Source organism: Arthroderma uncinatum (assembly GCF_011692745.1).
Source record: "Arthroderma uncinatum strain CBS 119779 chromosome Unknown scaffold1, whole genome shotgun sequence".
Taxonomy (NCBI): Eukaryota; Fungi; Ascomycota; class Eurotiomycetes; order Onygenales; family Arthrodermataceae; genus Arthroderma; species Arthroderma uncinatum.
The window spans coordinates 4,839,158-4,866,896 of record NW_022983863.1 but is presented as its reverse complement, the minus strand read 5'-3'; the positions used below and the strand labels follow the sequence as shown (position 1 = coordinate 4,866,896).

Here is a 27,739-nt window from a genome sequence, read left to right as displayed (position 1 = left end):
CATTCAACATACAGTTGACAGATATACACGCTGTCTTTATTAATGAGAGCTAGAAGGTTAAGCTTATAGTCGGACTTGATTGTATACTCTATTTATATCTTGGGATATTGCCCCTATGGAATGGTAGGGGCTGTTATACATAAGAGGAAAGATTATTACACCCTTTATAGTCAAATCATCCATTCTATCTCCAAGAAACTAGCCCTAGAATATGTGAGATAACCGTACCAAATGTTTTCCAAAGCCATGAGGGTCTGCTTAAATTCTCTCAACCATATTCAGTACTGTATAATTGACTACCCATCTTATCTCTATTATCCTTCTGAGTTCCTGGAATAGCCTTGTATTCTGGACGCTATGCTAATATTAATTCGTTATATCTTTACTTAATAAGAACGGAAAACCTTTAGGAGAAGAGCGACGACCAGCTGGATTTGTAGAAATGGCTAGGGGAGCCGAACGTAATAACTTATACTCGAGCTACTTGCAATAAAATTAAAGTAATTTATATGCAAAGCCGCGTGGTGTTTATTTTGTTGAGTGATTAAGGTTACGGGATCCACAACTTTATTTAGCGATGTGGAGCATGTTTCTATAATTGAACTGGCATGAAATTCACATCTATATAATCGGAATCCTGGGCCTCAAGGTTGGAAAAACCATTTATCGTCCAAGAGCTGACGAGCAGTCGACCTATCCCTTGGATCGAGTTTCATTATCCTTAGCACAAACTCCCTATCTTCCTGGTAAATTTCTCTGGCAGATAGAAGGGTTTTAACATCTCGCCAGGACTATTTTATATTATCTACGTAAGAACCGTAAACCTTTCTTAGTCTACAATCTCTTCGTATGATGCTGGGGACGGGCTAGAACATCGATGATGTTTCATAAGAATCTTGATGTTGTATTCATTGTGATCTACCGGGACATCGGGTCTAAAGATGTGGAACCCTTCTCATCCACTAGTGGGCGAAGCAGATTTGTTTTGTTTTGGAAACGACGTAAAATGTCATGTTCGTTGTGTATGCGGAAGTAGTTGATACTCTTTATAATCACTGCCTCCTCATTTTGGTTTCTGCCGTTGTTGTTAATAATAGAATACCCAGTTCAACCAAAAGGCCAAGTGCATACTTGCAAGCCAGACACAACCTTACAGTTGTTTTGTGACTATATAAATGTTGAACGGAGATTCGGTGTAATACTGCCTGATCGTACGAAACACGTTAGTCAACTACGCCGTTTCATTAAATATCAGTGTCAGCTCTCCATCATCGAACAAATGCTACGCCCGGCGTTTTAACGCCTGTTTCAGCTGTAGCTGGCATCTCCGCGATGGCAAGATACATGGCCGTATGAGGAACATAAATAGGAGCTCAATATCGTGTATTTAGATGATCAGTGCTTGATAGATTGAAATCTCATAGATTGCTCCAGACCCACCTGACCAATCAAATCAATCAAATATCTCGTATCTCAGAATAAAGGCCGACTTTACCCCTAATAGCCTGTCCAGTTGTTAACGCAGCTGCTATATGAGTACAATCTTCAGAGAACACTCGGTTCTAACGGGTAACTCAAGAAAGGTCGTTGTGTACGTCCAATGACTTGGCGTGCTGTAGCTATCAACGGCAGCGGAGAAACCGTCACTGCCGAAGGCTGGTCGGATCCAGGAGCTGCCTTTACGTTTCAAGTCTTTGTTTATGAAGCTGCCGGAGTCACTATCTAGTACGACGCAAAGTCGAGAGACCGGATCTATGTATAACTCTGGCATAATGTTTGCTAGAGACATTAAGAATGTGATCAACAGCTGTCAGCCAGCTGTCAATGGATTATTTATCGGTTCTACAAAAGCTTGTCACATATGCTCTAACCTCCCTACTGCAGAACTTTCCCGCAAATACGGAGTATACCTGCGGTTCATTCGTTTTCCCAATCCTCGAGGGCTCTGCGAGGAGAGGGCTTTTGGGAGTCCGCTCGCTACAAGATCCTCGCAAACCCTCCTATGTAACAAGGACTCCTCCTGGGGTATATTGGAATCCTCAAGCTTGCTTCTATCAACATCGCCGGCGCAAAGTAGGCTCACTGTGTCTGTTGCTAGTTCTATCACCGTCCTATATTCGCCATGCCAGCACCTCCTAATAATTGAATCAATCACTGCCTCCCCACTCAGCTCCGGAAACACTATTGCCTGCAGCAGATCCAAGACTGCAGGCCCATGTTCTCTACCAGATGGATCGTCGCCTAAACATTGATCACCATAGACTTTAAATCCATAGTTTATAAGATAGAATAACGAGCCAAGCGCAAACTGCTCCGTTCGTGGCCCAAGCAGGCCTGCGGTTCCTTCGTCGGGGCCCCCTTCGCGGCCAAGTAGCCGTCCGTATGGTGCAATGCACGCTTCAAATACGGATCCAATTTCCGAAGTACAGTCAAAGTCTGAGAGCTTGAGGCGGTTGCGGTCAAGCAGAATATTCTCAGGCCGAAGATCGCCGTGTGCAAGATTAAGAGATTCGAGGAAAGCCACACCGCGGGCAAGGTAACTCATCCATATCTTTCGTAGACTGAGCGGTTCGAGTTTATCAACTCTAACCACCCGCATCGTTCCACCATCCCGGGTGTGGTTCTGCTGGATTCTGCAGGAGAGACAGATATCTCTCATGTACTCGAGAAAGATGCAGTCATCGTTGTGCAGGAAACAGGATACCACGTATGGGCAGGGCGGGTGGCTGGAGAGAATATCGAGAACCTTCACCTCTTTGCGAAACTGTTCTCGCTCTTGGTCGCCAGGTTTAGGCACCTTGACTGCGATGAAACGGTTTACCTCATAGACGTGGCAGTTGGCTCCCTCACTAATCCAGTGCAGGTCATCTAGTTGGAGTTTGGAGCTCATGGTATAATGAATGCTGGTGATTGCTGACAAGACCGCAACTTTTGTAACCACGTTGGGAGTTCAAATGAAGTTATCCGTACAAGGTTGGGGCATGTGTTTTCAGTTAAGGGTTAACTAAAGTAGCCTCATTAGTTATATCTAGCTAAAACAAGCCCTGGAGGGTGCCAATTTCCTAGCTTACGCCCATCTTAATCTCGGAGACTTGAGCTTTTACTAGTTATAAACATTGGAGACAATTGAATCATGTCACCTCTTCCAAGCATCAAGACCAAACTGCTATCTTATTCTGTATTTATTTGCATTGTGACCTAACGGCGGCTGATATCTTCTAGCCCTCGTTTTAACTCCTGTACCAGGCCCTGTGATTTAAGCGCTGGATTTGCTATGGCCCATTTCTCGACATTTGCAATCATTTTTGCTCCGTTATATCGGAAATGAGCTCGGACCTCCTTTTCCCAGATTCCATGTCGCTGTCCGGGTTTAAAAAGCCAGTGTAGCATCCCCGCTGTGATTACTCGTGGGTGAATCTTCTCCACGTATTTACGCGCCTGCATATCCGCTATTGTGCCCACGGCGCTGGTGAAAGCCGGCTCGTTGCGCCAGGGGTCCTCCGTGAAAATCATAGCCTGGATACTTATCAAGACTGATAAAATTGTTGATTTTCCTGGTTGCCATTGCGCTGCAGCATCGCCATCATGCCATGTTCCAAGGAGGGAGAGGCAGACTATAAAAACGGTTAATATCAGCGTTATACTTCCTCTTACCTTTGTAATGGAGGTGCTCTGTGAAAGTGAGAAATAGGCCATATCACCTACCTTTCCCATCAGGATGAAGATTTGGGTTTATAATGCTACCAAAGGCTGTTCTGCAAAACACCAGCGGAGGCTGGTTTGGATAGGCCGACGGACAAAACAAGTCAAAGCTGGTATTTCCATACATTCAAGGAATTGGAGTTAGATTCAACATTCCTGAAATAAGGTATAGGGGTAAGGGTAAAGTTGAAACTCACTCGAAAAGTGCATATCCATACGGGCTATCAGGTGGCCCCATTATCAGACATCTCATCATATCAGGCCGACTTTCACTCACTTTGACGAATATTCCTATAGGCAAGGAAGTTGACATGTTAGCCACCTCCGTAACCATACGCTTGATTCGCCCAGGGCCCGAGTGCATCATGGCTAGAGCTCTATGGTAGTATGCATGGCTCTGCTCAAAAACAGCCTCATCTCGAGAAACTCCATGTTTCTGGTGAAACGCTTCCCACTTCTCTTGAGGAGTTGCTGATGAATTCCGTCTGGCTTCCTCCAAAGGGGATTCATCTTCTGCTATTATGGTATATATGGCAACGACTCTCTCACAGCAGTCAAGCAGATTCTCCCCACTCCTAGTAGTGAGATCCTGACATCCAGAAGCTTCAAGGACAATAGCGCTTTGCCGGGCCAGTTGCTTCAATCTCTCTCTCACGGAGGCAATTTTTTCACCAAGCACAAGCGGGGAACCACTGTGCGATGAGTTCGACGCGGCAGAGAGGGCTTCAAGGCCAGGAGTTTGCTGTTTATGGTATCGAGCGTCTCGAACTAGATCAACTAATTCTGGATGCGAAGCCAGCTTTCCAACAAGGTCGAAGACATTGCTATATACGTGGGCGCGCTTTGTCACATCGTCCAGAGAGTCATTTCGGAGCAATTCTGCAACTTTGTCCAAGAGTAGACCAAGCCGCAACATTCCATGAAGCTCGGGAGGCAGGTTCTTATTCGCAGGCCCTGGAATCAGCTCGCTGACAAAATCAAACACCTTGCCCACAAACTCGTCTGTCTTTTTGTCTGCGCCTTGGAACTGAAGCGGTGTATGCAAGGATCCTGGAGGCGGTCCGGGTCCGTCATAGAAGAGCGCCGCGAAAGGGTTATGCTGGCTCATGCTGCCATCTGCATACCCGATTCCTCTAGCATCCTGTGTCTTTCTGTTGTTAGCACCATAATTACCTCTTGCTGAGGCTGGTGTAGTTTCTGTAGTTGAAGAGGACGCCTGCCAACGCATCTCAACCCGGTCATATCTTGCTAGCAAAAGCCATATCCCAAACAGTCTCCCGTCACGACAGCACCAATCCATGTAACATCCTTCGATTTCACGAGGTTTCTTTGACTTTTGGGGCTTATTACCGCAGCCGAGACATGTTAGAGCCTTGCAACTGGTGCATCGCGCTGCGCATACATAGCACGCCTTTTTCGGATTACCTTGAGCGCCTTCTAACCAGCGACGCACCCAGTCTCTAACGCAGAAGCCCTCGGTGATATTTGCTTCGCAGGAGTGGCATCTCATAGCCATGCGGGCCGCAAGGAATGTCTTTACCGCTGAGATGCTTTGCTTGATGTCTTCAGGGGGCTCCTTGAGCGCTGCGGGTGTGTTGCCCTGACCGCCCCCTTTTTTGGGCTCAAGCCGTGGCTGGCGCTGGCGTTGTTGGCTCTGGAACGGTATATTTCCCTGGTCCACGTCTTCTTCATCGTGTGGACCATTATTGGCGCCGGCGCGAGCTCGATGGCGGAAATTTAGACCTTTGAAAAGCTCCATTAAAGAAGTCGAGGGCAAATCTTGAAGGCAGAGACAAGATATAGAAATCTTTACTAATAGAATTTTGGCACTATGATCTTGGAATATCTCAGAGCCCAATAATGGATACGGAAAGGAAGAGAAGAACTTCTCCAGTTTGGCCACATATATATTAGGGATTTTACCGCCGATTCCATTTTCTCTACTACAGTTACTGCGTTATCGGTAATGTTTCGCATCTCACATATATGCAGTGTCTGTAAGAATTCATTACTATTCCATATCTTCTTCTGCCTACTCACTCATACCACCATTCAATAATAATGAGACTTACAATCTATACGGAAATACGTCTATGTATATTTAAATATACTATCATGAGAATCAAGAAAATTTTATTGTTTTTGGATGTGCCTTAAGAAACAGGCGCTTATTTTGGTAAATCCCGTTTCCTCCTCGTATGGCTTTTGACCTTCTTGCTGTAATACCCCTTCTTTACTCCCCGTATATCGTCGACGAAACACGAGGTTCAAAAAGGAGGAAAGTAACAAGAAAGAGAAAGGGCCACAGACTCGGAAAGGGATATAGAATAAGCAGACGGTAGAAAAAAAGAGGGGGGGCGGGGGGGATGTTCATGGGTAGATCGGTGGGAAACTGAAAGTACAGATCATATGGGGGAGAGATATCTTGGCTATTTTTATGTGGTATGAACCACCGGGAGATCGAAATGTGTCGTCACATACCGTAGGAAGGGGGACCATAAACAAGGGGAGGGAAAGGAGTGAAAGGGGGTAGGTTAGGTTAAAGATGTATGGGTAAGTACAATCAAGGTGTCATGAACACAGACTTTTTATCTTCTTTTTTGTAAAACATGGGGACAGCGAATATAATGGGGGCGAAACGCTTCAGGAACGCAAATGTACACGCGGGGCGAAGGAGGACTGGGGTCATCATAATGGCATTGGTTGTATGCGTCGTGAATGAGACGGGCGGACATGATAGTCATCGTCTAAGAGTGAGTCGCGGAAGTTAAGATCCTTTATCCCGTGGCGTTGTTGAAGCTGTCCGAGCAAGGTGCAGAGGGACGGACACGGCGGCGAGCGGAAGAATTGAACAATAGTTGTTGAAGCCTTTGTATTCTCCGTTGTCGAGATTGAAAAGAAAGAAAAGGAAACGGAAAAAAGGATTTTAGGTATTTTTGTTGCATCGTAGCGGCATGCGGTCCGCTAGAGAAAGGATATTATCCCACCCCGTCCACTGGACAGGTAAAAAAAATGGACAGCATTGCCGAAATTAAGCCAACTGTCGAAAGGCAGAATGGAATTCAAAAAGGAAACAAAAGGGTTCTATCGTAAAACATATTTAATGAAGGCAAAGAAGTATCGGCGTTATAAAAACCGACTTGAGAGCCGAGGTATATGCATCCCATCATGGGCGTAAGAGTAATCAAATACAGCTATGGCTGCCAGACTATAGGTAGAGGAATTTTTCTATGGACTGGGCTCCGGTAAGAGATCATCTGGCCCATCAAAACCAAATCCAGCCATATCCATTGAATGAAGCGACCCAGGACCCTTGCCAAATTCCATTTCCGACGAAGCATACTCATGTCCTGGGGGACGGAGATGGGGCCCGAAAAATGGCCTATGCTCGTCACCATGGGACTGAGTATCAACATCGTTCCACGGCACGCTCCTCTGCCAAAACCGTGTGTTTGCCTGCTGATCACCGAAGAGATCGTGGTGGTCGTTGAGGTGGCGCGGGAGCAGTGAGGATTCGTGGTCTATGTGGCTCCCGAACTCCTGAGGAGACTGGTAGTGGAGTGGGACACGGTTGAAACTCGAAGCAGGTGAGTCGGCGCGAAGGGTCATATCGAAAACGGATAGGGGATGGAGGTGGTTATCAGGGATCATGGCCGCGGAGGTATTAGGCGCGGTAATTTCTGTCGTAGGGAATAGGAGGTTCTGGTTTTCAGGGCCATGAGTTGCTATGATCGAGTCATCCAGGGTTGAGAAGCTTTCCGAGGCGGGGGGAACCGGCCCGCATGCCTGGACTATCTTTTCCTGGTCTTCTGGTGATAGCTTAGCAAAATAGTCCGCTGCTAAAGGCTCTTTTCGAGATGATTGCGGAGTTCCTACTAGTCCATATTCCTCCTTGGCATAATCCGAAAACCCAAAACCTGGTGCATATGGCGAGCAGTAGACGGACGGGGTTTGACGGCGCTGCATTTCCAGGAATGTCCATCTTCCGGTGATGGATGGGGCGGCGGGTTCTTGGGGTTGGAGCTCGAGGACCTTTGCAGGCTCTTGTGCTATTATCCGCTGCTGTTCCGGGGCCTTGGGTTTCTCCGGTACGTTAACGACGCTGGTGAGGCTGCTCACGGCGAATCGAAGCATGCGGATGAGATGATCGACGTCGTCGCCCTCCATGTTTAGCGGTTGGTAGGAGAGGGTGCCATCTACGGATCGGACAGGGACCTGCGATTCGGACATGGAGGTTCTGAGCTTTTCCAAGCCGTTCTTTGGGATGGGCGAGGTATCATCTCCTAGAAGCGTCTGCACCACAAAGTCAGGATTCACAATAGTATATCCAGCAGTTACATTGGCATGTTCAGTAATAGAAGCAATAAGCCGGCGAGCCATTGTAGATTTCATTGCACTGTCGCTTGGACTCCACACTGGGAGCTTGTCATTTGTCTGTGCATTGGAAGCATGAGACTTTGCCGGGGACGCCGCTCTTGTCGTTACTACCGTCGTCGTTGCTGCCTGTGTGGTTGTTGGTCCTAGAAGCGGCCGGGTCACGGAAGGGGCTCTGGAAATCACTGGGCTCGAGTTATAGATAGGAGGACGGCCGGGCTTAGCTGGAGCAGTGGGTGCTCTAAGTGTTCTTACACTCTCAAGGAAATTAGACCTAGAATTATGAATTGGAATATCCATATTATGGGTATACTGGGCACGACAGTCCGTGGAGGTCTTGCCAAGATAATACCATAGTGTTTCCGGTTTGGCCAGGTCAACTGTACACGTATCCGGATTAAATGGTGGTTGTTCGCAAACAAAGTCCTCCCAGCGGTAGCCCGAAGAGGTATCGCCAAATATCATGCCGTGAGAAGGCATGGAAGAGTTCGAATCGTTTCTCGAATCGGGCTTTCGAGATAGATGAGGGGGAAGCGGTACGATGTTCGGAGGTAGTGGCGGGAAATTCGACTTTTTAACTATTAAGGTCCAACGGTATGGAAGTTCAATCACATCACTAGAAGGGAAGAAAAAGAAGGTATACCGTTAGTTCACGACAAGAAATAATAATGTAAAAAATACTTACCCTCTTGGAAGCACTTTCAACATCAACGAGCGCTCCGATGGGCGATTCTCCAACACAACAGCTCCATTGATCTCCTTATCAGCTTGAAACTGCATCAAATCTCCAGGTTTTAACTTGAGCGCCGTCTCCATAACTTTGGAGTCTGTATCGAGAGGCTGTGAGGGCAGTGAGCCAAAGCGCTTCTGACGATGATATTTGCATTTCAGATCAATGGCCGGAACCGAGTACTCGTGGCCGTCATCAGCAATAACTGCAGTCTCGCCAAATTCTACCTGTACGCCAGCAAGTAACGCGCATGTTGGATGATACGCTCTCGCACACTTTCCGTACATGCACTGGAAGCAAGCACCCTTTACCTCGCGACAGAACAAGCATTTCAAGCCCATTCGAGCCTTGGGGATCTTGTCGATATCACAAACGATTTCGCGACCTAAGTCGTCCTTGAGGATGGAGGTTTCTTCGATGAACAACGCGCAGCGTCTGTGTGCTTGCGACAAGCCACCTTCGGTAGCCAAAAGTTCCTCGTAATCCATACTATTTGGGCACAGAACACATGGAGGTTTCCTTGGAGAATCCAAATGTAACCTAGCGCGTTTGGATTTGGATTCAACACCATCGACTTTCCTTTTCCTGGGCCTTGAGGACTTTTCCGGAACGCTCCTAGGCGGGGTAAGAAGGTCTGAGGCACCTTCATACTGCTCACTTCTAATCTCATCGTAGTATTCAGGAGTAGATTCGCCTCGTAGCTTTCGTTCGATCTCATCGACGTCGATCCAGACGGTATCCGTTTCGCAGTGGCATTTCTTGGCAATCCGGGCATAGTCAAGCCAACTTTCCGTGGCGAAATTGACTGACTCTGCGCAATTGTAGCCTAGGTTGAATCCGGAGTGATACCCATAAGGAAATGTGATAACGAACTCGCCTTCATAGTGAACTAGCTTGTTGGCAGTGATGCCGTACTGTGACTTGAGAACCGTAGGGGAGATGAGGTATGTCTTGTGACGCAAGAACTGGCTGCAGTTCTTCGAATCGGTCGGCCAAATGCCTGTTATTCACGGTTAGCTACCCACGTTGCATTATCGATAGTCAAATCAGCTGAAACCTACTTCGCATTGCTGCTTCGAACCGTGGGAGATCCTCCTGCGAAATGCTGTACCACTGCTTCGGAGCGCCAAAGTGGATGTAGTTAATACTGTACAGGTCAACATCTTCAAGATGCCAAGCAAAGGTGGCCTTCCACATGCCAAGGTAGACATATGCAGTGTTCACCCCGGGGACTTTCTGGCCAAGGACATCCAGCAGGTTGGGCAGGTTGGCAACGTTCCATGAAGTGACGGCGTCATCAAACAAAGAACCTGGCATATCAGCACCGTACATGGGGTTGTTATACATAAGAGATTTCCAATAAGCGGTTTCGAGTTCCTCACACCTTTCGGCGGTGAACTCTTCGTTACTGGAGAGATGATAGTCAAAATCGATGAAAGCTTCTTCATCAATGTAGTCATCATGCTCATCCCGGTTGTTTTTCCGACGAGCAGAGACAGACTTGGGTTGTCTGCCCTTTGGCTTGGGGGCTGGCAACGGCTCTCCATCACTTAATTCCTCGGATTTGGCTTTGACGGGCTTGGACTCTGGAGACACTGGGGTGGGTGGACTTTCCGGCTTAGATCCATCACCATCATCCTGGTTTTCGGGTAATTCCTCACTGGGTTTACGCTTGTTTGGAGCTAATTTGCGTTTCTGGGCTTCAGGCTTGTTAGATTGTCCTCTGGCTGTTCCGCGGGGTTTTCCCTGAGTCCAGCGTCTCTCTCCGCGCCGAGCTGGAGGCTGGTGGCTAATCTCTTCACACAGAGCCTTCCACTGTGGCAGGTTATATGACCGCTGTTTCTCAATATTCGCCTGGGTAAAGGTTCCGTGAGACCCTGTGAATTCTTGGACGATGGGGTTCTTGATGCGGATCGTCTTGACGGCTTCATCTAGGGCGGGAAGGGACTCCGTCCTGTTTGTGTCATGAGTTAGCAAGACAGACACCCAAGACAATCATAAGAATGGCGGCTCTAGATAGTATTATAAAAGCTAATGACATGTCATTGAAGCTTGCGGTACTCACCACTCCTTCGGTGGAATCACTTTGACAATCCCGGACTTCATGCCGTACTTGTCGATACTACGAACGAAGGCCCTGAAGTCTCGAAACTGATCCATGGTCTAGCATCCAGTATTAGTACAGATGATTAAAAAAATTATCCGCGGACACGACTAACCGGCTTGAAGACCGGTACTCTCCCACCCTCATAATAATGATCGGGATGGATATCGTCCATGATGGGAGAAGTACCGTCATCCTCAATGGAAGGACGAGGCGACGTAGAGGAAGAATTGAGGCTATGAGGATGCATCTTTTCTCCGTCGGCGCTGGCAGGTGGGGTCATTGATGCAGCTGTATTGCCGCCTGGAACGATATGATGTTCCGCCATGGCTGTAGGCTGATCTATGCGAACATGTGTCGCACCTTTCGCTCTTCCTAACCGTTCTCTTTTCTTTTCTTTTGCTTTGTTTTTTTCTCTCTCGTCAGCCCTATACAGCCTTGATTTTGTTGAGAGGAGGCTAGACGCCCTTGAAGAGTGACAGCAGGCAGTATCGATTCCCCCGAACGGGTCCGTAGCTGGCAGAAGAAGAGCCAGAAGGGCGGGAAGACGAGGTACGGCGCAGGATTAGATTAAGTATGGTTGGAAGTAGCGAATGCGTGCAGTGTAGTAGATATGGTTGGGCAGAAGGGAGAACGACCAGGATCGAGTATGCGGGTTACTTCCGGGTGTTAAGGTCGCTTAGTACGGTATTGTGAGTGGAAAAAACCAACGACTCGAGACAGCCGGCCTGGTATGACTGTATCAGGTCTCGTCGAGGGGCGGAGTGTCAGGTCGTGAGATGGTGGGCAAGGAGCAGCAGAGACACCATTGGGGATCGTGAAGGTGTCCAAGACGCAGCTCCTGAGGACGAGAAGAGGGAAGAAGTCGAAGGTTCGATCGGTCGTGCTGGTTCCGACAGGCCCTTGTAAATATGCGGTTTTTGGTGCTAATGTCGCAGGCCTGGAAGTACCCTTTTTCCGTGTGTCCCCTACCCAGCGATCCTAGCACGACCATGCAGCAGCACCAACTCAGCCAACACTCGCAGCCAGCAGCAGCAGCAGAGCAGCACCTCGCAGTCGCACCTATTGCACGTATGGATGGCGGGGGAGGAGGAGGAGGAGGTGAGGTCGCAGTAGATGCAGTAGATGCAGTAGATGTGCAGTAGTTGCGAGGTCGTTGGAAGTTTTGCTTGGGCAGAAGTCGAAAAAGACATGGCCGAATCAGGCAATTGGCTGACAAGGGATGGCGCTAGTCCTGTTCGGGTAACAATCAACTACGCTAGTCCTGATATGGTAAAAAGAGGGTCGCCGCTTTAAGGATGACGTAAGAGGGTCATGTGATGGTTCATAGATAAGGAAAAAAAGGTAAAAAAAAAGAAAAAAAGTTCTTATCAGATCCACCAAAAGGGGGAGGAAAGACAGACGGAAGAAAGAAGCAAAGAAGGACGAACAACGCATCAACCGCCTCCAGGGGGCCTCAGTCTCCAGGTCACTGGCCTGCAGTGGTCAGATGGCATGCAGGGAAGACGTCGACGACTGGGTCTGGCGGGCTTATAGTTTATCATCGCGGGGAAACAGACAGAAGTATATGCAATAGTTTGACCACTCATGTTTACACTATTTACCCGCCGTGTCTCTGGGCTTCCTCCACCTAGTATTCGTTAAACTTCAGGCTCTTGCCCACCAGGCGTCGCGGAGAGGCCTTGCCGTCCTCCCTCTCGCCCGTACTCGTCCCCCTCAGCGCATGCTGCAGCATTCCCGCGTCGAAGAAGCCGTCTAGACGTGCATAGTTAGTAATCGTACAGGGAGGAAGAAGAAAAGAAAAGGAAAAAGATAGACATACAGCCGCCCATCCCATCGTCATCGCCGCTCTCCATGCCATCCATGAGGCCCAGGGAGTCTGTCCGGATCATTCGTCCTCGACCTTTGCGTTCGGTCCTTCCAGCCTGCTCCTGTACAGACGCAGCCTTGCCCTTCCCGCTGGCCTGATCCGTAGCCCGCAGTAGCTTGCGTATTTCAACCAGATACGAATCTAGCGTGTCCATAAACCTGCTGGTCTGGCGGTGCTTCGAGGACGCACAGATGGATATCGAGTCGTCTTTGATGATATACCCGATTCCGAACCCGTCGCCGGATGTCGGCCCAAACCCAAAATGACGCAGGGCCGGGTTCCCGCAGTTCGACGTCGAGAGGATCGTGTTATTGATCCTCTCCCAGCCAGAGTCGCTGAACAGCGCTGGCGTCGTCGGTAGCTGGCGGCCGCCGCGGGAGTTGGGCGTACTGTGCGCTTCGTCCGGCGTGCTGGCTGCAGGTGAGGGTCCATCCCCCTCCAGCACTGCAGGACCACTGCCAAACGACCTCTGCCAGAGACAGTAGAGCGCATAGAGATGCCTATCCTGGCCCAGCCCCTTCGAACATATCCTGGTGGTGTCGACATGCTTCTCACACGCCCTTTTGAGCGCCCTCACCTTCTCCTTCACCGGGTTATCGCCCCAGAACGTCTTGACGAACTCGCTCGATTCGGTCGAGACGGTGCGAATCGCCTCCGTCCTTCCGTGCAGAAAGAACTTCGTCATCGCGGGTTCATACGTCGTCTCGATGCGTCCGTATAATCCATAGTAAGCTGCCTGGAACGCCATCTGCACAAACGCATCCGGCGAGAAGCCCATGCTGGTTATAAAGTTCTTTCCATACCCCGCGAAATCCAGGGCCTGAAATTCGTGCTGGTGCAGCAGATCTGCCAGGTGGGATTCAGCGAACCGCAGCGCCGTACTTAACTCGGGGCCCATGTCCCATTCGAGCTTGTGAGGCGTAGTGCTGGCGTCGTCCAACCGATTTACCGTGTCGCGTTTGCATGGTGCAGGGCTACTGGATGCCCACAGGCTCGGTGCCTGGCCATTGATAGTCCTGGCAAAACGGAGGATGGTATCCGTGTAGACGTCACTGGCGAAGCGAAGCACAGTGTGGCCATCCACACCGGTATGTTCGAAATTTATACCCGCACTGCCGTTCTTGCAAACGATAATCTGCAGCTTGTCGTACCATCTGTTCGTACATGTCCCTATCTGCACTCCCCGAACAATCTTGCCTGTGCCACAGAGCATATTCCCGCAGAGCTCTGCCACGTTGGACGGCTCTGTGGAATCTAAACAGAGCACAAATAACGCAGTGTCGACGATATTCAAACATTCTGCGTTATTCGAGCTTCTATCTTGCGTCAGGATATCCCTCAACCCAGACCATACTTTCCTGCTCTCGGTGCTCAGGACTCCCACCGCCCCCTTTGCGGCCTCCTGGATTGGTGTCTGCTCTGCATCGTCGATAATCACTCGAAGGTTAATAGATATGTCCTTCTCACTCATCAGATGGTCGTTGTTTTCATCCAACACGTCGAACCAGTAGAACTGTCCTCGGCATAGCACTACCAGATGTCTAGATGCAGAGTCCTGACCAATGACACAGCCATTGGGGGTAGGTACTCGCGCCGTCCCAAATAGCCGTGAGTACTGGAACATGCAAAGTGGTTTCCCACGTACTGTGTCCGGCGCAAGTTCCTCTTTCCGTACTGCCCGAACGAAGGACAAGGCAGAAACGACAAGAGATGCTGCTCTTGTTACTTGGTTGTTCCTTGCTGGCGTCGGATCATCCGCCAACAGGAAGAATGGATTAAGGTTGAGAACGACAGCTAATAAACTGTATCAGCATCCCGATCTTAATTATAGAAAGAAGCTTCAGGTATCTATCTTACGGTTATCAAAATTCAAGTAAGAATCATACCCTAATTCATGATGGACAGTCAGCTAAACGCATACTCACTCCGAGAGCAGAGTTACTCACAAAACTGTTCTATATAGCTCGACTTGGAAGTAGCATATTTCTTCAGCTTCTCCTGAAGTTCAGGCCCTTCACCTGTCATGAATTCTTCCACGGCAGCCTTTGTGGCTTCATGTTCTCTCTTACTTTGCAACGGTGCTAAAGCCTCCAAATACTTGGCACAAGTCGACTCGAGATCTGGTATAGGTAATTTTGGCAGTGAGTTTTGGTTAGCAAAGGTAATTCCTTTGCTCTCCTTTGGGGTGTCCCCATTCCCGGCGCCCCCTTCCACGGGATTCTCATTAGACGTGGTCATATTTTCGCCGTTGTTGCCCATAGATCTAATAGTAGGCGATAATTTAGGCGAAGGGGAAGCTGAACGCTTATCCGTAGTGTCGTTGAGAGAATCACGAAGGAGTTTTATACGGTTGAAAACCTGGCCTGCCATGAATAAGTACTGGACGAAAGAACGCAAAACAATAAAAAAAGACAGATATTAAGCGTATCGAGCAGCAACTAGAGTAGAGATAGATAAAAGGCGTAAAGCACTGCGGTAAAAATAGTGGCAATCATGCAGACAGTATGGCGGCATTTGGGAGTTGGACTTGATGACGTCGTTGCTTGCAGGGGTATATTTTTAACGATGAGCAGGCGGCGACAGTAAAGGATGCCACGGTATTAACCAAAAGATATGGACGAGAGAGTGTTTCCATGTAAGGAATGGGTATTGGATATATAAGGAGGATATCATGATGCGTCCTCGCCATACACAGAATGTAGTTCGTAGTCAACCCCGCGACTCCAACCACGAGATGAGATCACGAGCTTCATTCATCTTCCGGCTCGACTCCTTCAGCCACACATGTGAAGTCGGATAAGGTATAGGAGAAGGCCGGTAGGATGTAGAGTATGTAGGATATAACGCAACAGACATGAGGGTGTATAGTAGATGCGAGTGTCAACCAGAGCGGGAGTAACCCAAGAATCCAACTTGTTGAAACCAAGAAGATAGCCAACCAGCACTCACTTTGTTCTCTCTTTGATAGTATGGTTCTGAAAAATATTCCAACGTTACTGTAAATGTTACTTTCGTTAGAGATAGGAATAGGAGCGATGCAAATGGTTTATCTATTATTTATCGGGCCAGCTTGCCGAGGATGGGGGGTCGGGGCAGCGGAGCTTCTTTTAAAGGGAGCTTGTTCTAGGGGGGCAACTTTATATTAAGCGTCCGGCTCCCTTGCCTCTCTTCAGCGGGAGTAACTCGGCGCCGTAACCCTACCCGGCAAGTATCATACTGTGGTGTCGAGGGTTACACTTGTTTCCATCCTATATGCCACTTGTATGTAGCTATTTACGGTGTGGCCATTTTGCGAGAAGAAAAGTAAAATAAAAACAACAACCTATCCTTGCAGGGTTACATGCTTAAATCAGACGTCGTCCTCGGAAATTGATATATGTTTGTGTAAAAGATGATCTATTCTTCACAGCTTCTCTCTTCGTCTTAGTTCTATCCTCTCTCGCTCCTTCATTAACCGTTCTGCAAATTCTGGCTTTGCAGGAGTAGCGACCTTATGATGTTCTGCTGTTGCATATATAATCTTTCCGTCTACCGACTCCATTACACCGCGAAGCATTGCCATTGTTCTTCCATGCTGAAGGGTTGTGCATTTAATCCGAATAGTCGTACCTATTTTTGTTAGAATACAAGGCTCTTAAAACCGTAGGTATAGCGTGATGCATCTGCCATTAACATACCAGTAGGTATACCCTTGAGGTAGGATAAGTTCAATGAACGTGAAACTCCTTGCAAGAAGCTATATTGGATTAGCTAGAGGGACCGAGGATGCGATAGCTGGGCCGTCCTTAAGGAACAAGAGGGACACGCACTACCAGTATCCCGGCTTGGTTACCGGGTTCATCGATATAGCCGTGCACATGTCTTCAGTCCGGCAAGTACGTTAGTATAATCTTCCTCCTAGTGATTCAAAGCAGGTGGGTATCTGAAGCCTGGTGTATTTTGCGCGAGTAGTAGACACGGTAGAACCAACGTACCAAATACAACCGCACAAGCGCCCCCATGCATAACGCCTGTACATGCAGCATGGTTAGATATGTTCATTCTGTATAATCAATGGCAACATATAGAGGGCCTTAAGAAATCGGTACCGTTCAGATTTGACCAGTATTCTGTCACGTCCAACTCCCAGGTTGCCCCTCCAGAGGGTTCCACATCGATAAGGCGGATATCCTCAAAGAATCGTTTGTCATATCCCTTTAGGAAAAAGTGTCAATAACTATCTTTAATGCTATCCCATACTGTAGAAGTAATCCGCAAGACACTCCAAGCGGCACCCATGTTTGGGATAATGACATGCATAGATGGGCGGGTTTATATGCACCTCGTAATTCTTCTCTGTTGTTATTTCTCCATACCTGCGAGACGTATGTTAGTAAAAGAATTATTGTTATTGGATTTGGGTATATCGCGAGCAATATTCCAAGGATAAAATAAGGCAGCTTACACCTTGAGGAAAGCTTCTACCGACTCCCTTGCTCTTTGCTTTGCTTCGAGGTCTGCCATCGTTTCAACGCACGCGTTGAATCCAATTGAAAGAGTTGTAAAAATGACCCTTCGAGGAAAACGAGTACGTATGTTACAGTTTAAGGACACATCTGGCTAAACTGTATATCATTGGGAATTAGTCGCATGTAATGGAGTAGCTTGTTATAGCTGGTGATGTTGGGACCACGGAGCTTGAGCTTGTGCCGCGGCTAAATATGACCGAGGCTTTAAATATTTGACCATGACTTCCACCTTTCTCACACATTCACCGAAACCAACCATCTACGGGAGAATGTCGTCGGTTTTCTCAACAATTGCACACGAGTTAGATTAATGGACTATCCAAAACGAAACAGTGGGAGGTATGACCGTTCGTTTCTATATGTTCTATCCATATTCACACAACAAAATAGCATGCTCCGCTCCGGCTTAGTATGTGGCCAGCCTTGATTCGTCGTAATCAAGAAGAACTTCCCTTTTTCTTGCGATATATTAATTTATGGCGAGCCTGAACTCAGGTCAAGTCTCTGACTTGGCCTCTCCAGGTTCAGGTCGCTTCTTCACGCTTCTCCAGCCGATCCCCCAGCTCAGCAGAAATGTAACGCAAGCGATACCAGTAGCTGCATAAAATACATGCGAAATGGCTTCGCTATATGCCAATAAGACCCCTGATAATAAGTGCTTAGAAACGGCGTCTTTCACTGCGCCTGCTCCTGCATTGATAACCGTCACGGGGTTTACTTCTGGGGCGTATATGGGCAGCGCTGTCTCCAGCCCGCTGCTAAAAATTGCCTTGCCGAGAGCGAGGGACACCGAGCCCCCAAACGTCTGGGTGGCCATCACAATAGCGAATGCAATTGATTCCTGCTCGGCGGTCACAGCATTTTGTACTGCTATTATAGGCTATGCCTCACATAACTTATGTTAGTAAGGGACTCCTGATAATGCCATGGAAAATGGTGATTCGTTAGAGGAGTATAGATAATTACCATTTGAAGCCCACATCCTCGACCAGCGCCCGCGAGGATTTGGTAACCTATCCACATACCTGCTGAGGTGGCTGGGGTAAAGGTGGATATCAAGCCCGCGGAGACTGATATCAAGATGCTTGCACCGACACTCCACGGGAGATAGTAACCGAATTTCTTGACTAGAGGTGTGGAATGTTAGTGATAACTATAAGCCACGGAGGTAGACCAGAAGAAAGAGAGAAATACCCAAGATACCGGAGAAAGCGGAGAATATAATCTGACTTATAACTTGGGGCAGTAGGTAAACTCCGCTGAGGGTTGGTGAAATACCCTTCACTGCTTGAAAGTATAGAGGCAGATAAAACGATATCAACAACATAGCGCCCATGAAGAAACCACCGAGCAAGCAGCTGCACCAAACAACTCGCTGTCTGATTATCGAACAAGGAATCATGGCAGCGTCCTTTCTGTAATATTGCCATGCACAAAATACAGCCGTGGTGCAAACAGCACCGCATATGAGGCCTATAATAGTGGCACTTCCCCAAGCATGTTTTGTCCCACCCCAATCGAGAGCCAGAAGGAGTTGTACCGCGGCGAGAGCAAACAGAGCGAATCCACCGAGGTCTAATTTTTGAAGCCGCTGGAGATGGTGTTTGCTGGCAGGGTTCACTTTTCGGTTAGGAATATCGACGAGAAGCAGCAAGACGGCAGCAATGCCTCCAATAGGGAGGTTGATGTAAAAACCTAGGCATATGTTAGTCATAAGAGGTAATCCTTGATTATACGTAGAATCAGGGGTAAACATACACCACCGCCATGTTGTATATTCCGTTAGAGACCCCCCAATCAGTGGACCAGCAACAATCCCGATCTGTCCGACTAGAATGAAAGATTCATTAGAACGGCGTCTCGCATTACAGCCTTATGCTTTCTTACTTGACAAAAGGATCCCAAGATAAGCTGTGGTAACGTTAGTCTGAGCTATACTCGGTAACAGAGAGTTAAAGCCGACCTACCTGCCATTTTATGTACCGGGATACATGATGAAAGGACAGTGAGGGCCCCATTTGACAGGCCTGAGGATCCTAATCCTGCTACTGCCCGACCAACAATTAACATGTTCGATGAAACCGCAACACCGCAGAGCAGTGAACCAAATTCGAAAACCGCAAGAAACGCCAGAAAAGTATACTAAGAGACCGTGAGAATCAGTATAAAAAGTACTAGTAAGATAACCAATTACGCTAGAATGCTGACCTTGTGGCTGAAATGCGTGTATATCTTCCCTGTTAAAGGTTGGAGTGAAAAGCTAAGATTGTACTGTGAGCCCAATTTTCAGCTCAGGAGTAATATCAAGCGGCATTGAAACTCACTTTCCCAAGAGAAACACACTACCATACCATCCAATGTCAGATAGTGATCGAAATTCACTTGTAATGCGAGGAATCGCCTGACAGTTAAGAAAACGAGAGGAGTTAGTATGAGACGAAGTGTTGCAAAATAAAATAATAATTTTAACTCACCGTAGCAACAATTGAAATATCCAGTAGCGAAAGGAACATCACAAGAGCGAGAGCCGTTAGGATGAAAGCGAGCTTTACACCAAATACGTATTTGGGCTTTTCATCGGCTCCTTCATCACCTTGTTCTAAATGGTTAGGTTGTAATTCTCCTTGTTCCGTCGTCTTTACTGCTTGATCTAGGGGCGGACCAACCCCCATTCCCTTCTCCGACATGGCAATGGATGAATCGAGCTGCTAATAGCTAATGAAACACAAGGCTATGATGAAGGAGCTGTAAATAAATACTAAGGAATCCGGTTCCTGACCTTTTATATTCGACGACCGGAATTGACCTCCGGATTTTGCCTCCGGATTTCAGGAACGGAATTGGGAGCGAGATTCCGGTCCAGCCAAATCCGGTCTTGGTAAGGGGGTATCAAATAAATAATCACCGGGACCAAATAGCAGGTCATTAACCCACATATCATCAAACATATCCGACGGCGCGTCTTCTGTGGTCATTGTTCCGGCCTCGGTATTCTTCTTCATACGTTTTTTCTCAGATTGAGTTTCAAGGTACATTTTCGCTGCGGAGAATTTCCTCGCAGAACGGGTATAAATGTCCGTAGATTCTTCGCTGATGTTGGCTAAGCCGGCATCTATTTTTACTTGTGACATCTTTTCTATCACCTGGTTAAGAATGAGTGGCATGGGCAAAATTTCCCTTGCTAGAGACACATCCCAATCTGGGTGCTCAAATGTGGAGAGTTTGAATGCCGCCAGAAGGCACCGGCCGAGCAGTGCAAGAACTGATAGCGAAAATTCCACGTACTCAGCTGGTGGGATTGTGAAAAACAAGTCAAGCCAGGATTTGGTAGCACGCAAGTAGCTATAAAGCGAATCAACGCGTTGAAGCCCTGGAGCAGTAAACATGCTGGAATCCGTCGATACTGAAAACTCATGGGTAGTGACCTCTGCACCATATAGTCCTAGTAAAAGTGCCCCTGTAGAAATCTTGGTTAATATTTACATGCAAAATATACTGTGTCAATGTCCTACTGTTTTGCTGGAGCTCTGGAGAAAGGTCCTTCTTAAACTTGTCGAGTCGTGCGTGGATTGCTCTGTGGAAAAATTCTGATAGCGTCCCATCGCCTTGAATCGGATATACAGGCGATGATTGCCAATGGCTCTCTGCTGAGTTTTCAGCGATAAGGCTTAATCGCACGAGGTTAACTAGGAGTAGGTCAGACGGGCACTCTTTGTATCCAAGCAATATTTGAAGAGACTCGTCTAAGAACGGGGTCCAGCGCAAAGGTTCGAGCCTTCGAAAGTATGACGCAATTCTAAATGAAGTCATGAGTGATTGTCTAGTTTTAAGGGGTAAAGATAAAGGTGTACGTACGTTGTGCTTAAAGCGAAACAACCGAGTAGCGCTCTCCGCCCTTGCATAGTCCGTACTCCCGGACTGTGAGTTTTCTCCGGGAGTCCTTCCCACAGGACTCGATGAGCTGGCTCTTGTGACACCGGCTTGTTCAAACCTAGATCATATACCAAGGCAATAGCTAGTTGCATAAGGTTTGTCAAGATCTGTGCGGGATAGACAGTAAAGCGTCCCCTAGAGGATATTAACGTCAAGGTCAATTCTGACATCCCGGAAGTCAGTCATACGAACCATGTTACAAAGGTGAGAATGCCGAGGAGTAAATCCAAACTCTTTTCACCTGCAAAAAGCATTCTCTGGGAAATATGCTGTTTAATATCTTCAGCCAAGGCAAGTTGTTTATCAGTTGATCTTGACGTGACGGCCACAATAGTCAGCTAGAAGAAAGGCCATTGGCTATAAAATGCCTCCGCAGTCATTGAATCCTCAATGATTACAAAGGGTAGATAGCTCGATAGCTGTCCTTTGAAGGTATTTAGAATCTTTTCCGCTTCTCCCGATGGCACTCCAAGGCCCTGGGAGGCAGGTCTTGGTGGTGTATCGGAGCTTACAGCCGATGGTGTAGGAGTCGCCAGGGAAGGCTTAGAAAGGCGAATTTATATCCAATAAGCTCAAGTCCGGGTTAGAATAGTCAACATCGAGAACATACCGCATAGCTTTGCGCTCTGAGGGGAATCTGGGGCTCCACCGTAGGCTTGAGCAAACCAACGACTTCATCGAGCTTCTCTTCTAAGTTCCTGGTCCTCGCAGTTAAAGAGAGATCGACAGCTCTCCGCTTACGAGTTGCTGGTGCTGGCTGGCACTCTTTTCCTAGACGCTGGCATCTGTGCATCGCATACATGGTTTAGGCCAAAGCACCCAAGACAAAAAAGTAAATAAACGGAGATATTCTACCTTTGACAAGTCGTTTGGTCTCCTTGACTTGGGGTGCACTTTGACTTCCCGCGAACACAGTTTGTACAGGAGGTACCATACTGGCGATATTGCCGTCGACTAGGGGCGTTTTTGGACTGCATATTGTCATTGCCTGGTGAGTCTCGCATGCTCAACTGCTAGATTCAATGCCAAAGGCCACAGATAACCTGGCCATTTTGTTTATCCCTTGAGCTTTGGGAATGGAACGGAATTCGGGAACGGAATGTTGTTTCAAATCAGCATGGAGTTGAGCGATGACTAAGCCGGGCTCTAGCCAAATTTATCCTGGACAACAAAACGTCAGGATGTAGAGAAAGAAACAAGCCACGGATGGATCGAGATGAAATATATTATGGAACTTAACATCGAGCCCTGTTCCTGGTCCTCGGAGCTGACTGGTAACTTTGCAAATGTTTTCCGGAAAGTTTACGGAACTCGATTAAGCTACTAGCCACCATGCCTTCAGCCTTTCTCAGGCTCCTCGTCACATTTCTACCCTGGAAGAGGATATTTCCAAACGGACTAAAACATCTCATCACACTCATCCATCTAGGTTGTAGGGTCCCGAGATCTAACCTAGACAACACTTCTCCTGTTTGCTTGCATTCCTTTCTTTCGACGGAAGTACAGAGTACGCGCCCAAGAGAGACCAGTAGTAGTCTGCCTCACAACCGCAGACGTTGAATTAGGATCTTCAGCTTTAAGATTGATAATCAACTGGAATGAAGGATCATCACGAGAGTTCCCCTGGCTAAGTACATTTCAATCAAGGGCATTGCTAGCTTGTCAGTGACGGCAGAGACGGCAGAGACGGTTGTTTGGTACGGGATATCTTCCTACTGTCGAGTCGACTCGTGGTGCAAGCCTTACCCTGGTAGGATAATTCTAAGACAGACCGCTTTCATGAAGATCAACTGACGATGCCCTCTAGCCTCGTTCTCGAAGCGTCCGCGCAGCAAATGGCAGCTCCCATCCTCCCATCCTCCCACGACTCACTCGCATCAGGGCATGGGGTGCCTGACATTCATCCCGCTGTGATGGGCGTTACCGTTAAAGCTAGAGGCGCTAAACGAAGCTATACCGTTGCTAAGGAAGCCCCGCTATTGGGGCTATCGATAATTAAGTGGGAGATATTCCAACAGGTAGTATTCGTAATACTAGTTGTCCACACTGAAGCGATAAACAGGTCCGCCTGCCGCTTAGAAGCCTCTCTGAGGCGTATCGCCAATATGTGATCGGACGCAGTGGAATATCGGAGATTATTTCGCAATTAACTATTGACGAGAACTATGCACAACCGATAACTAGGAATCCCTGACTTACCTGCACCGGTGGGGAGCGTTGAGATATGGCCCAATTCCAACCCATACGATTGGTTTCCCCTATCTACGAAGGCCCACGCGACATATTGAAGGCGACTGGTTTCACCTTCGATTGTTCTAGCTCAGGCCCTGTGGTGGTTAGTACTCCGTGTGTTGTAGCGAAGTGGCGGACGTTAAATGCTTCTATAGATGACATAGGGCTTCAAGAGTGAAGGCTGATAACCCGTGGAGATAGTCCGACTAGGTTGACAAATAGTCGCCATCTCCGAATGACCAGTTCGATAAAACACCTTCCATTATTGCCGTTCCTGAGACCTTGAAGCGTATGCGCGGTATGGTTCGTTTCAAGGGGCAAAGCTTGACGGCGTGGATAGCTGTTCACTTGCCAGGTACATCTCCATATGCCGGTGGTTGCTCAACAGCACCCATGGAACAAGGCTTGATAAGTGCACCTGCGAGCATGTAGATCACTAACTAAACCCCTAACTATGATAACATGGTGTAGGGCGTGCACTATCATTTGAGCCGACCTGTGGAACTGGTGGCTTCGACCCCTTTTTGCCCCGCAAACTCAATTTTCCATAGATTCGACGATCGACAAGCCACATTTTTTCTTTTAACCTCAACATCACAACAACAGCCACAAAGAGATTTTCGACAGGTAGCCGTCCGCAAAAGTCGAGAGCAGGCAGAGACAAACAGACTCCAGGGTGGTCTAGAGGCGAGGAGCAGGAAGTACGGAGTATTGTCAAAGGATACCCAGTTATCAATACTCCGTACTCTATCTACAGCTTTGAGTAGGAGCTACCTACAGATACAAGAATGCCAGCCGAGATGATAGCCTGCTTTAGCAAGCTCTGGTAGTGAGGCCTCCGCCAGCGCATAACTTTGACCTATTGAATGAAAACTACTCCGTGCAAGCGGAGTGGAGCCAAAGATGGGATCGTGCAGATATCACTTCCAACTCCGGAGAAGCTCGCCCTGGTGAGGACTGAGCATGCGGCGAATAGCACGGATGGCAGCAGTTATTCCTTGTGAGTGGGACTGGCTAAAGGGGCCGCCTCCGAAAGGAGACACGAGCTGTTGGCCGGATCTGCAATGACGGGAGAGCGAGCGTGACATATCGAAAGGGAGCAGGAAGTGAGGCCGGTGGCATAAAAGGATGGAAGAATCCTCTTGGATCACCTCTTCTTTTCTTATCCAGCAACCAACTTGAGACATTCACTCATTTACACATTCTTTAGTCTCTTCTCTCAATTTTCCTCTGGTTCTCCACACTCCTTCTTTCCCAACCTAACATTCCTTCAAATCCATCAAGATGCGTTTCTCATCTACCGTCCTCTCGGCCATCATGGTCAGCTCTGCCTTTGCTGCCCCAGTTGCAGTTCGTGATGTTGTCGGAGGAACTGTTGGCGGAACTACTGGCACTGCTAACGGAGTAGTCCACAACGTTGCTGGAGGAACTGTCGATGGGGCAACCCAGGGACAGGTCAAGCGCGACACCGGTGTTAACTCGATCATCGGAGGCGCCACCGAAAACACTCTCGGAAGAGCCGGTAGCATTACCGGCCCTAACGTCGGCGGTGAGGCTATCGGTCTTGCCGGAAAGTTGACCCAGGGCGCAAACAAGCGTCAGGTTGGCGTTGACGGTCTCACTGGCACTGCCACTGGCCTCGTCCAGGGTGCTACTGGAAACCTGCTCGGTGGTGCTACCAACGGTCTTGCCGGACGTCAGATCGAGGCCATCAAGAACGTCGCTGCTGCCAACAACCTCGGTGCTGCCGACAACGTCGATGCCGCTAAGCGCGACATCGAGGCCGTCAAGAACGTCGCCGCTGCCAACGACCTCGGCGCCGCCAAACAATTGGGTGTCCTCAAGCGTCAGATCGAGGCCATCAAGAACGTCGCTGCCGCCAACGGTGCCGATGCTGCCAACCACGTCGATGCCGTTAAGCGTGATATCGAGGCCGTCAAGAACGTCGCCGCTGCCAACAACCTCGGTGCTGCTAAAGAATTGGGTGTCCTCAAGCGTGATATCGAAGCCGTCAAGAACGTCGCTGCTGCCAACAACCTCGGTGCTGCTAAGGAACTAGGTGTCCTCAAGCGCGATATCGAGGCCGTCAAGAACGTCGCTGCTGCCAACGGTGCCGATGCTGTCAACAACTTGGATGCCGTTAAGCGTCAACTCAGTGTTGAGGGTATTACTGGAACTGCCACTGGTGTCGTTCAGGGCGCTACTGGAAACCTCCTCGGCGGTGCTACCAACGGTCTTGCCGGACGTCAGATCGAGGCCATCAAGAACGTCGCTGCTGCCAACGGTGCCGGTGCTGCCAACGGTTTGGATGCCGCTAAGCGCCAGCTCGGTGTTGAGGGTATCACTGGAACTGCCACTGGTGTCGTTCAGGGCGCTACTGGAAACCTCCTCGGTGGTGCTACCAACGGTCTTGCCGGACGTCAAATCGAGGCCATCAAGAACGTCGATGCCGCTAACAACCTCGATGCTGCCAACTCTGTTGGTGCTGCCGAGAGACTCGTCGGTAACACTATCGGTCAATAAACGGTCAAAGTCACAGGCTGTGGGCACGATGTCACTGAAGCAAGTCTATCCTTCTTCATCATTTTCGAAAGAAGTAGGAAGACATGATATTTTGATGTTTGTTATACCTTAAGGGATTGTTTGTGGTTTATCAGCTTCAGGGGCTCAGCTCAATTACTCGACTATTAATTATTTCATTCCACCAATGACACGAACTCATCCATTGTGTTTTCATTTATTCTTGTATCTTTTTATGGCCGTGTTGGAGCGTTTTTGGAGCAAAATCGTTTGAGTATATCTGAAAGTTGCAACGACGCTTATTGAATTGTTTTGTATATTTATTAATTAGACGTTAATTCCATTTCTTTACGATATTATCACGGTGTCTTTTTCGTAGTTAACAGGCAATTCATACACCCATACTCCGTACATTGACTAATATCTTTCAACAGATTATCAAAATTCTCGACATGTTGACATCCTAAAGCTTCCGTCCCTGAGAGCGAAAATGAGCGACTCAGGGGTACACGCCACTAACTCTGCTCCAGCGATCATCCAGACAAAACTCTTTTACCAATACAAAATTAGCCTTCCGGTGCCGAGTTAGAGGTGTGTAGACATGCAGGTACGCATCTCGTGAGTTAAACTGCAGAAGCTCATTTCAAGTGCACGCGCGTCCGCGATACAGCGAGCTATCTCCAACTGTTGGACTGTTGGACGGCTTCGGGTGACGCTCGGAGTGCTCGGCGTGACGCTTTGGGCGACTCTCTCCCCTTGCTTGGACGTATTAATGCGGAGTCTGGGTACTGTGGCGGATCGCAAAATAGCCTTGTCCATGCTGACATTCAAAGCACCGTGATGGAACGGTGGAGTGGTAGAGAGCTCTCTCCCTCGTATATACGAAGATTTGTGCATGAATCTCCACGTGGAAAAGACGTAGGAGATGACCTGTCATGTTTTCATGTTTCTTCTATATCGTCCATCGTGACTGTTTACCGTGTTGGAACGAGCTGATATGTACAGTCTCAGCGTCAGGCTGGATAACCAATGCCCGAAGCCATGCTTGTTCCTCTCGCTAGCTGCATACATGCGGACAGGCCCGAGGACTCAGGGGCGGTTTTACTGTCGGTCAGCCAGTCAGCCAGTTAGTATATGCAGGTTCCCTTTGATATATGAGCGTTTTGTGAGCTCCTTTGTGAGAGACAACGGTGATTTGAGGGATATTGTGCGACGGTGACGGCCATCGACGACACGCGACCCTCTTCCGTCTATCACCATCCGGTTGTCTATTGATGGTAAATGTTGTATTGATGGTTGATGCTATTGAGTGAGGTATTGACCTGGAAAGTGTTACATAAGCCATTGACTTCTCGCTGAAACATCCTTAACTAGTCTTGTATCCAAATTACCATATATTACAGAAAAGTGACTTCCATTAGATAGTGGACTCCTGCAAAAGGTAGGTAGCTCCGTATCTAATACACGCGATGTATGAGACAATACGCGGACCCAAGGATCCCAAATTAATCTCAACTTCCATCAGCCACGACGAATCAGCCAAACCAACTTCATCCCTGCCGTCCACCGCTCCCTGAGCCTGTACAACGCTGCCCGCGATGCCCTCCGCTTCGTCTCCCGGCCGCGAAGAATAAGGAAGAGTCTCTCCAGCACGCAGACTGTGGGATGCCCGCCACTCGCCAGCTCCATCTACCGTCCTGTCAAGTCCTCTCCTCGCAGTAGCAGCCAGCCGTTGGCGTCAGCCTCGTTCCTAGGGGATACACACG

General features: G+C 48.3%; 6 protein-coding genes across 6 annotated transcripts; 1 reads left to right on the top strand and 5 right to left on the bottom strand.

Annotated features, from left to right (window-relative positions):
- Positions 1-1,855: 1,855 nt before the first annotated feature.
- On the bottom strand, positions 1,856-2,890 carry GIQ15_01468 (serine/threonine protein kinase; the record flags this gene model as incomplete). The annotated part of the gene is made up of 1 exon (XM_033548885.1): positions 1,856-2,890. The coding sequence occupies one exon, from the start codon at positions 2,888-2,890 to the stop codon at positions 1,856-1,858; it is 1,035 nt and encodes a 344-aa protein (XP_033409836.1).
- Positions 2,891-3,198: 308 nt separating this feature from the next.
- GIQ15_01467 (uncharacterized protein) lies at positions 3,199-5,461 on the bottom strand (the record flags this gene model as incomplete). Its single annotated transcript, XM_033548884.1, has 4 exons — positions 3,199-3,614; positions 3,706-3,755; positions 3,900-4,849; positions 5,156-5,461. The coding sequence occupies 4 exons, from the start codon at positions 5,459-5,461 to the stop codon at positions 3,199-3,201; spliced, it is 1,722 nt and encodes a 573-aa protein (XP_033409835.1).
- Positions 5,462-6,930: 1,469 nt separating this feature from the next.
- GIQ15_01466 (DNA damage-responsive transcriptional repressor RPH1) lies at positions 6,931-11,238 on the bottom strand (the record flags this gene model as incomplete). Its single annotated transcript, XM_033548883.1, has 5 exons — positions 6,931-8,692; positions 8,762-9,806; positions 9,868-10,760; positions 10,872-10,969; positions 11,026-11,238. The coding sequence occupies 5 exons, from the start codon at positions 11,236-11,238 to the stop codon at positions 6,931-6,933; spliced, it is 4,011 nt and encodes a 1,336-aa protein (XP_033409834.1).
- Positions 11,239-12,540: 1,302 nt separating this feature from the next.
- On the bottom strand, positions 12,541-15,039 carry GIQ15_01465 (carnitine O-palmitoyltransferase 2; the record flags this gene model as incomplete). Its single annotated transcript, XM_033548882.1, has 4 exons — positions 12,541-12,665; positions 12,733-14,574; positions 14,638-14,667; positions 14,727-15,039. The coding sequence occupies 4 exons, from the start codon at positions 15,037-15,039 to the stop codon at positions 12,541-12,543; spliced, it is 2,310 nt and encodes a 769-aa protein (XP_033409833.1).
- A 2,745-nt stretch (positions 15,040-17,784) lies between these two features.
- GIQ15_01464 (putative HC-toxin efflux carrier TOXA) lies at positions 17,785-21,475 on the bottom strand (the record flags this gene model as incomplete). The annotated part of the gene is made up of 11 exons (XM_033548881.1): positions 17,785-18,158; positions 18,314-18,415; positions 18,801-18,983; positions 19,047-19,118; positions 19,176-19,199; positions 19,256-19,430; positions 19,763-19,887; positions 20,194-20,715; positions 20,801-21,084; positions 21,144-21,356; positions 21,414-21,475. The coding sequence occupies 11 exons, from the start codon at positions 21,473-21,475 to the stop codon at positions 17,785-17,787; spliced, it is 2,136 nt and encodes a 711-aa protein (XP_033409832.1).
- A 3,262-nt stretch (positions 21,476-24,737) lies between these two features.
- On the top strand, positions 24,738-25,976 carry GIQ15_01463 (uncharacterized protein; the record flags this gene model as incomplete). Its single annotated transcript, XM_033548880.1, has 1 exon — positions 24,738-25,976. The coding sequence occupies one exon, from the start codon at positions 24,738-24,740 to the stop codon at positions 25,974-25,976; it is 1,239 nt and encodes a 412-aa protein (XP_033409831.1).
- Positions 25,977-27,739: the final 1,763 nt, after the last annotated feature.